We start from the raw sequence: 11,296 nt of genomic DNA on the forward strand, positions 1-11,296 counted from the left end.
GTTGATTAGTTGGATGATGTGTTGTATATATATGTAATAAAACTCCGGAGGTGTCATATCACCAATTGTCTGCTTGCGTTCTAAGCTGCTGTCCCTTGACGTCAATTCTGTGCACAGTGGTATTAGCTTAATTGTACTGTTTTTCTTATTACGACTCCTAAATTATCTTGTAATGCTGTTAGCTTGTAGTGCTGTTCAAAAGGAAAATGTACACAGCATAAAATGTACAGTGCTCTGAACATATTTACTTACCACAGAATGTGATAGAACTTTTTGAAAAGCCCATTCATTCAGCCTATTCAGAAATTCAGACACGGAACACCAAATATGTGTATAAACAACATGGCTCCGACAATAAAATGAGGACAATGTGTAAGTAAATGGGCTCTAATACTTTCCTAGTACAAGGAAATATTGTGCACAGTAACTGGCCATATGTCTGCACACAGACATTCAGGCATACTGTTTTAAAACCTAATTACTAAACCAATGTGCAGTACCTCCAGATTACTAACAGTTCACTAATTCATCAGCACAGAGTGAGCCATATGGGGTTTAATAGGGGGTTAATGTTTGATATATTTTGAAGATGTTGCTCCGAAATGTCTAATAAGAAATAAAAAAGACAGATGGGAAAAAAGAGCATAACTTGGCCTTAAGGTGAACAAGCAAATTAAATGGAACAAGAAGGACATCTAGTGGAAGTATATATTAAATGTAGATTTAAGAATATAGAGTCAAGTATCTTGTATAATCTACTTGGATTTGTGGTCTAATATACTATACATCATCAAATTCGAAGAAATGAAAATAAATATATACTTTTTTTAAAGTAAATGTAGAATGAAAAGAGGATGAATCTATAGTTTAATAAATGTTGAAAAGTAAGATATTAACCTTTCAAATCATAATCTACATTGATTCAACCTTGTTGTATGATGTGGCTTCAGTGAATAAATGTTAACATGCCTTGATCCCCCAAACAATTAATAGCTGCTCTGTGGTGGTGCTGTGGGGTCTTGTGGTTAATAAATATACAGAGAAATGGCAGGTGTTATAATATTCAGACTAGACTATGTATTGTTTTGTCTAAATGCTTTTTACTGATTTATGGGTGGTTTTCACATTCCAATAAATAGTCATTTGCACAGGTAGTATAGAGATGACTTAATCTCATGCTAGATGAGATGATAAAAAGAGTAGGACAAGGTCCCAGAGCATTTAGAAGCTCTTTTGTATTTTTATGATTTAGCTTATTAATATAGCTAAAAGCAGTAATTTTAGTTTTCATAGTGTCATTATTTTGTAGTTGGGGGCATGCTGTTATGCAGATATATCGCATTCTGGGTATAAAAATCACCTCTATCATGTTAGGTGGTAAATATGTAAATATACAGAATCCTATATAATTTGTTCCTTGCACATTTTTCTCCTGTACATGGATTGTCATTGTTAAAGAGTCGTAATGCTAATATTGCTGCATGTAAGCTGATGCTACTGCTCATCATTTAACTTTAGTCATTCCAATAAGACTTTTTAAACAGCGTCAACAGATCTACATTTGAACTATAACTAGTTGTAAAACGAATCACTGGGGACTATGGTAAGGTTTCAGCATTAATAGCTGGTCTGCAGTGTGGATTATGGAATAACGATATATATAAATGTATAACTCCCTGCACTTCAGGTGCACGGTTTGTGTTTTATTACTTACTCTAGCTCATTACAAAGAGAGTAGGGCCAAAGAACCTAGAATAACCATTTTAGAAGCTATTCGTTACGAGCGAGTCCAAAATGAATGGGTTCCTATGGAGCAAAGTACTTTATACTTTACATCGTTCTCATTTCCTCAGCAAAGAAGAATATCCACTGTTTTACCGCCGTTATAAACCGAATAAACTCTCTACATATCACTCCATCATCAGCTCACCGACCAATCAGCTCACAGCTGCAGTGACGCTAGAGACTCTGTAGAGGAGAGTGTACTCTGGGCGTGTTACACCACTAGAGGGCGCCCTCGAATCAGTCTAAAATTATTCCCATCATAAAAAACTGAAAAAAAATTATAAATGTTTGATCATTTTATAATTAAAATGTCCTAATTTCCTGATAAATACAGAACTCTCTTGTCTTTTAAACTCAGCATCAGCTCACCACCCAGTATCAGCTCCCAGTAGCAGTGATACGCTTTTACTGTCTAAAACCTGTAGAAAACTGAGACATACAGGTAAGTTTCTCTCAGTTATCAGCAAATAATGGATATTAATTTTCTAATATCCAGGACAAGTAGTTATTATTTACTAATAATAATTCGAGCTTTTATCCGTTTAGCTCCGCTCACCCCGGTTCATTTTGGACTCACTCGCGGTGCGCAGTCATTTTTTGCTTTTTTTTTTTTGCACAACATACAATCCAAAACACAGAAGAAAACACAAAATTAAGTCACAAAGTTCGAACAACTATTATTACAGAAATACAGCTATATACAGCTAAAAATAAGCTATATTGGACATATGGATTTATGACATTGTTTTCTATTTTTAATTTGGCGAAAACTAGTTAATAAATGTATATAACAAACAAATGTTTGGAATCTTTTTATCAAATTTTGTATTTAATAAAAATTAAACCTATAATTAAATTATAAAGTGGGCAGGCTCTCCTGAAACCGGTAATTTGGCACAAACGCAAAACTGTTCCCTTCGAGTCTCCGTAATGACGTCACCTGTGAGGGCCTCCTTGTTTTGGTTACATGTTGCTAGTTAGCTTTAGCGGCGGTGAACTGGGGCGATTTTACCTCAAGCCCTCTGCTGTGACTATTACTGTTATTATTAGTGTTATTACTGCTGCACTGACCGCGTAGGGATGGTGGTGGGAGGTGGTGGGAGGTGATCGACTGGTTGAGAGGACTCCTGTAGGTCTATGTATCGACACCCAAACATAAGCTATGCCGGTTCAGCTGCAGCCCCGGGGTGAGTCCAGCGCCTCGGCTCCGCTCCGCTCTCTCAGCGGCTCTCTAACGTTTAGTCGAGTGAGTCCGTTAGCTAACCGTCTCGTCTCGTTACCCCCTGCCTCTACCTTCTCCTAACTCTTAGCCCGGTATCTGGCGCTGAATGACCGTCTCAGTATAACAGTTTAATCTTTAGCTGAACTCTCTGTGGGGGTCTGTGGTCCGCGTGACCCCTTAGTCTCGAGAAGGGCGGTTAGTTGTTCTGTACTGGAGGAGACTGGATTTACCATCCTCATACATTCAGAGAGAGAAAAGATTAATACACTGATCTCTATTACTCGATACCTGATGGCAGTATTCAATATTTACACTATTTTATGTGCATGTCTGCTGGTTTATAAATATGTATGTAAGTGTAAAATTGTGGACTGTATTTAGCCCAAATATCACATTTACTCTACAGCATTAAAACAGTACAATTGATAAAGTGCATATTTTACATTCGCATTATTTCCACATCGTGTTCTTCTTAAGTTCAGTAAATATGCCGTTAAACATCCACTAATATTATTGTTCATCACTGTCTTCACTAAAGCAAATTGTCAGAAATGTCTGGAAAAAATTCTGAGTTTCTTCTCTCTTACAGTCGACCCATGTTTGTCCGTCCTCTGAGCGTAGTGGGCTCTGCTCAAACTCAGCTTATTGCCGGTGTGTGGAGACCCTGGTATCAGCCCACGTGTTCATGGTGGAGTGGTCATCCATACCAACAGCAGCCCCACTGCCTCAGCATCAGCAAGAAACACTCTTCCTTTAGCTGGAGAGAGTGGAGGCGACCCAACACTTTTCTCCAAGGCGGCCTTCCTCTCTCTACTGGGCAAATGGACCAATCAGATAAAGACCCCCCATTTAAAAGGAGGAAGAGCACTGAGGAAAAGGTAACAGGGGAACAGGTGAAAGTACAGCGCAGTCCTAAGCGCTCAGTACCAGGTGAAAACCGGGAGCAGAGTCCACCATGGCTAAAAAATGTTGTTGGCGTGCCGCTGAAACCTGGGAAATTCCCACCAAGTTCCGCGAATAAAACAGGTGATGAAGCAGCATAGTAACTGATTCACCACTTTTTCATACAGAGTACATATACCTTTCACATATGCTCATTATCCATTGTAAGCAGGGTACTCAGTATTATATAACTACTGTCTGTATCCCATCAGTTTGTATGCACACTGCCTGCCCTGTTCAACAACAAATATACCAACACTGACAAGATATTTTGGTGGTTGTATCATTCAAATTTTATCCCACTTTCTAGCCAGTTTCAGAGGCTAATTACCCAACCCGCTTATTAAAACTCCCTGTATCACTAGCAATGCCTCCAACACTAGGAGGGTGAAGGCTAACACACCCTTAAACAACTTATCAGACACTGTCCCCTTCCCAACTGCCTCTGATGCAGCATCACTGGGTAGCCTGCACACTTAGAGGAAAGCACAGCAGCCCAGCTCTAATACATCTACAGACACACATGCTGACCAGAATCATGTTGTGAGTGATGTGAGGAAAGAGTGCCATCTACCCACCCATTGAGAGAATAACAAATTGGCAAGTGGCTTGTAAGTGTGTTGTATATAAGGAATGTTTACTTACAATTTGTACCAACAATTGTCATGTACAGAAAAATACAAGTCACTTGTACCACTAGAGCACTCACTCAAATGCTATTACTGTTTTGGTGTCACAGCTGTGATGAGAATTATCAACCACTCAAAAATATCTGGTCAGGGGGGGTTCTGTGGCTAATCTTTCCACTGATAACTGGTTATGAGGGTATCTTATACATAGTGCAGCAGTAGATGGAATATAGACAGCTTGATTCCTGTGACAAAGTAAATAGATGAAAAAAGTAATGTAAAATAGATTTGATAAGAACTAAGTATTTATTTGTGCATACAGAGTTAAAGCGACGTTGGGAGGACCTCTCTCTACCCTATGGCTGTGGACCACAGGCAGACGGAAGCATACATAAGCAGACCTTTGATTTTTCAGTGATGTCCTACAATATTCTCTCCCAAGAATTGCTCCTTAGCAATGCTTACCTTTACAAACACTGTAACCCACGCATACTGGAGTGGAGGTACAGGTTCACCAATATCATCAAAGAGCTGGAACGACACAATGCAGATGTAAGTGAATTGTGTATTTTACCTGTAAATAAGAGGTTGTGTTACACATGCTATCATTATGATGTGGATATTGCATCCTTTATAAATTAGCCACAAAACCTTTGGTGTCTTCAAAGGAACATAAACACTGACTCTGGTCAGTTTTTTGTGTTGTCATGATTTTTATTAAATTACGTTTTGTCTCCTTAGATTATGTGTCTTCAAGAGGTGCAAGAAGACCACTATCAAAAGCAGATCAAACCCATGCTAGAATCTCTAGGTACTGGATGTTTTTGGACTTTAGAGAAGTATTATGTACCACAATGTAACAACATAACTCTTATGGCAGAAATACATGTGTATATATAGAAATGTGTAATGTTGTTCTCATTTTAAGGCTACCACTGTGAGTACAAAAGACGAACTGGCAGAAAGCCCGATGGCTGTGCTGTGGTCTTCAGGCGTGACCGATTTTCCCTACTCTCCTGTCACCCTGTGGAATACTTCCGTCAAGGAATCCCTTTGCTGGACCGGGACAATGTAGGTTTGATCCTCCTGCTTCAACCTGTGGACCCCTCAGGCTCTGCCTGTAGCATTTGTGTGGCCAATACACATCTGCTATACAACCCCAGGCGTGGCGACATCAAGCTTTCCCAGCTGGCCATGCTGCTGGCGGAGATTAGCCGTGTGGCCCGGCTAGCTGACGGAGGCTCCTGTCCTGTGTTGCTCTGTGGAGACTTTAACTCCGTGCCCCAGTCTCCCCTCTACAGATTCATCAAGGAGAGCAAGCTGGAGTATGTAGGCATGCCTATTGGGAAGGTGAGGAATGCCATTTAAGATCTAACAATCTGTTACATTGTTGCAGTTTTTTATGTTTTAAGGGGAGCTGGGAGTGTGCAAAAATGGTCTTTGTAAAATTAATTAATTGTAAAACTTGCATAATACATATCTCATTGTTTATTATTTTTATATTTAGGGAACATGTGGTAACTACTAGAAGTAAATGTGTGGCGTGTGCAATTTCAGATTTATTAGTAATTAGATACCATACTATTAAATATCCAATGTTGCTTTTTCTGCTACTTGACTTGCTATTTATACTGGGCATCAGTAGCACTACAGGCTATCACTAATATCCCACATGGTAATGGTGCATAAATATTTCTCCAGTCTCTCGGTTTTGACTTTTATCCAGTCTCTGTTTTAATTCATTTATCTCCATCTTCCTCTTGTTTTAATAGGTTTCAGGACAGGAAGAAAGCTCTAGAGGGCAGCGTATCCTTGAAGTCCCCATTTGGCCTCCCAGCTTGGGCATCTCTCAGCGGTGCCAGTATGAACTCCGGTCCAAAGGTGATCATTAGCTTTAAATCTGAAAAAAGTTTATTAGTAGCAGTAAAGTTTCTGATTTTGTACAAATATGCTGGAACATCTTAATCTAAAAACATGTTTTTTGATTATTTCTCTTTACTTAAATAGTAGAAAGGACTGGTTCCCATACCCATTCCTGATATTATAGATATTAAGACATCTAAAGTTTGCTTTCTGATTGACTAATTTTCTCTTTTTTGGTCCCTCAACACAAAACATATAGAAAAGAATTTGCAGCAGGAAGCCTCAATCAACAGGTAAAATGATTTTAAAGTATCATTCTAAATTATTGCTTTAAATGTATAATTTATAGCAGACATTTACAACTATGCCTTTATATGTTTTAACTGACAGTAGTACCTTTTGACATTTTTCCTCTTACTTTTTCTTTTGTAAAACTTGTCAGCACAGCTGTTCAGTCAGGTTAACATGAACGGACTGCTCACAGTGCCGTGTGCCATGTCTAGTTATTGACTCGCCACTTTCTTCACAGTGGTGACATAACCATGTATAAAGACATTCCAAATGACTTCTTCTCTGCCCCCCCCAACACCCCCAGTCTGAACAAAGCCAGCATCGAGCACGGTCTGAAGCTAAGCTCAGTTTACTCACACAATCTGAAAGAGAATGGGCAGCCTGAAATCACTACCTGTCACTCAAGGACAGCCATCACTGTGGATTACATCTTCTACTCGGCAAATCAGAAGGATGCCTCTGGTCAGACAGGTACGGTTTGCAGCAGCCGTGGCACATTTGTAAAAATAAAAAATAAAAAATTACAAAATACATTGCTGTCTTGTTAATGCTGATGAGGCTGCTTAAGACATGCTGTAGGCAGTATAATTTCTAAACGTCTGTAATTTACAGCAAACAATCACTTCAACAACTAACAACTGAATTGTACATGAAGTGCAGCCTACCACAATACACATTCTGTATTTTAATTCTTGTTTGTGTATTGACGTGTGCTTTCTGGTTGCCATGCCTCTGTCTCTTTGCTTTCAGAATGCAGTGTGCCGGCAGAGCGAGGTCTGCAGCTGCTAGCCAGGCTGGCCCTGGTTACCGAGGCCGAGCTGGGAGAGGTCAACAGCCTGCCCAACCAGCACAACTCCTCTGATCACCTGCCCCTTATCGCTCGATTCCGGCTACACTCATGATCCAGCGTTTAATAAGCTTTTAATAAGTTTGGACTGATTACACTGATCGTTAGTTTCTGCATTATGGTGCAGCAGATCTAAGGGGAGAAAACAGAGACATTTCACTTGCATATGTATTCCCCTAATTTGCATGATCTGTAGGACTAGTAAATGTTTTTTCCCCCAAAGTACATTAAAATTTGTCAAACACTGGCAGGAGATCACAGGATACGTAGAGTGCATTTTTAACATATTTGATTTAATTTGTGGTTTCTCAAGAAAAAAGTCTGTTTATATGTACATTTTATAATACAATTTTTTCATAGTATTGAAAGCTGACATTTTAAGTACTAAAATAAATTAAATAGTAATGGCACCAGGAGTGACATAATTGTTGTTTCCTACTTTTTAAAAACTGTACAAGAAATAAATTGATTGGTGCTACTGAAGTCAGATGCAAATGAAATATACAACAATATACAGTTTCTGTCCTTGTATTTGTTCTTGTTTATTTACCTTCCTTTTTCATCTTTTACAGTTCAAGGAAAATAGAGATTCTGTAGTGAATATGTCAACCTATGTTAATAGCTGCCCCACATTTTAAACTGATCAGCTTTCCTTTATACTCAAACATGTTAATTAGTGTTTAAAGGCGAAAGTTGATTGTAAATCAGCACACTTTTCCTGGCAGACGTGACCTCTGTGGAGTCATGATAACAGCCTTCTTTTGTGTCTGTGTAAGCGCATTAGTAAGCACACCTATGCTTTATTTTGAGAAATGGAAGCCACCATCTCTTGACAGCTAATTTTCCCCATCTGCTAGCCCAGCGCTTTGTATTCTCTTGAGTTACACAGCTATTCACAAAGTATCTGCCAAGCAGGGACTATTGCTTTTGAAAACAAAAAGCTTTGGACACTCACTTTGATTCTCCTCATTTGTAGTAGTATTCAGTATTGAGCAGTGTATTAGGAACAGCTGTACAACTGCAGGGGTTGGACAATAAACTGAAACTGAAACACCTGGTTTTAGACCACAATAATTTATTGTCCCGACGGACAGTTCTGGTGGAAACAGGAGAGTTGAGGTAAATTCTGCTGTGATTTGGGCAGCCGTTGTTTTTTGGATACAATCCGGGTTAGCACCCGAACATCCCTTTCAGACAGCTTCCTCTTGATCGCAAACCTATGGATGGAAACACTGTGTTGATAAAAGAGTTTAATAGAAAGGGTCTAGACTGGATCAGGATGATAAAAAGGCTGTGGTAGATCACCGCTCTGTTTAAATGGTTAACAGAAAAGCATTTTGGAATGTGCAACATGGTAAACCTCAACAAAAATGGACTATATCATCAAGACGAGTGCAAGTTCTACTTTTGTCAGGCAAGAACTAAATGCTGAGGCTGCACAGGACACATTCTCGCAAAAATGTACACCTAAACATTAGGAAAAAAAAGTAAAATGCACAAAGAAATTGACACCAACTAAACCAATGGACCCAACCCACCTTGTGCTCACATTACAGGCTGGTGGATGTGGAGAAGTTTACTTGGCACAGTTTAAGCCATTTATGTGAATCAATATTAATAATCACAATTTAGCCATCTATTCGCTCCACAGCTGCTTCTGGCATGATGGTGGCAAATTTCAAAGTAAATTCAAACTGGTTTCATGAATTGAAGAATGGGTTCAGAGTTCTTTAGTGGGCATCCTATTGACGAATTCAGAATCCACACCTTAAGAATGTGGGAGAGCAGAAGATCACAGCTTAAAGGATGTCCTTGAAATCTGCAGGAATTGTTATGCAATCATGTCAACCTGGACCAGAATCTCAAACAAATGTTTCAACATCTTGTGGAATCCAGGACATAACAAATAGGTTGGTAGTGAGCAATCTAAGTCCCTACTTAGTATAGCATTCCTAAAGCTGCATTACAAGGTAAGTGTAAGGGCTTTGAGTAAAATCAGCATTTTGAAGTGTACATATTCTACATTTCTTATATTTCTCATACTACTACAGATACTGTACATTACAAATGTGGCTATAAAAGTTTATTTATATATTTTTAATAGCAAATTTTGTTTACATCATTTACAATTAACAGAAGGTTTGTGTCACTGTGGTTTTAATACTGATATTTATAAAGTTTGTATGTCTTAATTGGCTGCTTTTCATAAAGCAGTTAAAGCTAAAACACTGTAACTACTGGGATACATATGGATAGGTTTTCTTGACCTTACACCGTTTTTATACTAATCATTTTTGCAGCTTTCTTTTCATAGTGGACTTTACACTGGAAAGTGAACGAGTCTCCGTAAAGTTAAGAAAAAAAAAATCACTTTACTGTTTTGATGATTTTTCACCACTGGCTTTCTCATCTGCACTCCTGTCCACATTTATTACAGCAGTGATTTTGCTTTATGCTTCTGCCAGGTTTGCTTCTGTACATTATGGGGCTCTCACGTAATCTCTGCCTGTCAGCATCAAAGACACTTTACAGCTTAAAACAGCATGGAAGGCAAAAGAGCTTTTGCTGACAACTGTTTTTCCCTTGGACTAACTTTAGCCTAGTATTTAGGTTGATGAGTGTTTCTTATAGAAGAATCAACCCACACAGGCAGACTCTCCTATGTCCCATGTTCAGAATTATTAAAATTTACAGTTGAACACTTGATTATGGAACCAACAAAAGTGCTTATTCAAAAATCTAATATAAACTATTGCTACATTAACTTATTTTATAAATTAAAAACATGTTGACTTCTGTAAAGCAAACATTTCAAAGATACAAGGTTTTGTTCAGACAGTGACAATAAAAATGTAACATCTGAACAGAGGACAAAGGTGGACGCTCATCATGTCTGTCCGGGTGGGTGGAGATCAGATGAGAAGTGAGAGATTAATTTTGGTAAATCCCCTGTATCTGGTGCAGTGGCAGTAAGAAGATTATAGCAGACTATGTTACCCCTGCTGCAACTGAAGGATTCTCTCACTCAGGGACACAGATGATCAGGAGTATGTCTGTGAGGATTTAGGGAAATTCACATTTAGGGACCAGTATTACATCACAGCTTGTTTGGCTCAAATAATTTCAGTTCTTTCAGTTAACATAATTCATAAGACTTAGAATGTAAAATTTGATTTCTCCGGTACCTTGTTCATTTACCCAGCAATGCAGTTCTGATCATGCCAGCAGACTTATAGTCTCTGACTCTGCTTTTTCCATTTCATATGAGACATATTTGCACAAAAACTGGGAAAAAAAGCTACTTGGACACTGTGGCAAGAAGAAGCCAAGAGGACAGGTAAGAAATGAGAAAAATCACATTAGAAATAATTTCAAAAAAGAATGTGTAGAGCCTGGTACAGTACTAAAACAACTTCAAATATTTATTATACCACAGTTAGTTCCAACCCTGCAATGTGATTGAGAGGCTGAGAGATGTTCTATGAGTGCCATTATCAGCCGGTAATGCACTGTAACCGAAGCTCTCCATGTATTACTCCGCCACATACAGGTAGCTTAGCAACGATGCAGCTACAAACAGAGCAGCAACAACTGTCAAAATGAATTACAGCGATTTCATTAAATCAAGCATTTGTTTCAATCTGAAACTGGAGGATGAATATTAATGACTAGCCTGATACCTCCAATAAGCCAAGGAATGTCACATTTACAAACAAT

General features: G+C 38.6%; 1 protein-coding gene across 2 annotated transcripts; it reads left to right on the plus strand.

Annotated features, from left to right (window-relative positions):
- The first annotated feature begins 2,718 nt into the window (after positions 1-2,718).
- Positions 2,719-8,098, plus strand: angel2 (angel homolog 2 (Drosophila)). 2 transcript variants are annotated; one of them, XM_007245479.4, is made up of 9 exons: positions 2,719-2,972; positions 3,597-4,033; positions 4,901-5,130; positions 5,320-5,389; positions 5,507-5,928; positions 6,351-6,459; positions 6,701-6,734; positions 7,037-7,203; positions 7,483-8,098. In XM_007245479.4, exons 1-9 carry the CDS (start codon positions 2,923-2,925, stop codon positions 7,632-7,634), a joined length of 1,671 nt encoding a protein of 556 aa, XP_007245541.2. In that variant the 5' UTR covers positions 2,719-2,922; the 3' UTR covers positions 7,635-8,098. The 2 variants fall into 2 exon arrangements, with proteins under 2 accessions (XP_007245541.2, XP_049336432.1); XM_049480475.1 differs by lacking the exon at positions 2,719-2,972 and adding an exon at positions 3,013-3,031.
- Positions 8,099-11,296: the final 3,198 nt, after the last annotated feature.

Source organism: Astyanax mexicanus, chromosome 1, assembly GCF_023375975.1.
Source record: "Astyanax mexicanus isolate ESR-SI-001 chromosome 1, AstMex3_surface, whole genome shotgun sequence".
NCBI lineage: Eukaryota > Metazoa > Chordata > Actinopteri > Characiformes > Acestrorhamphidae > Astyanax > Astyanax mexicanus.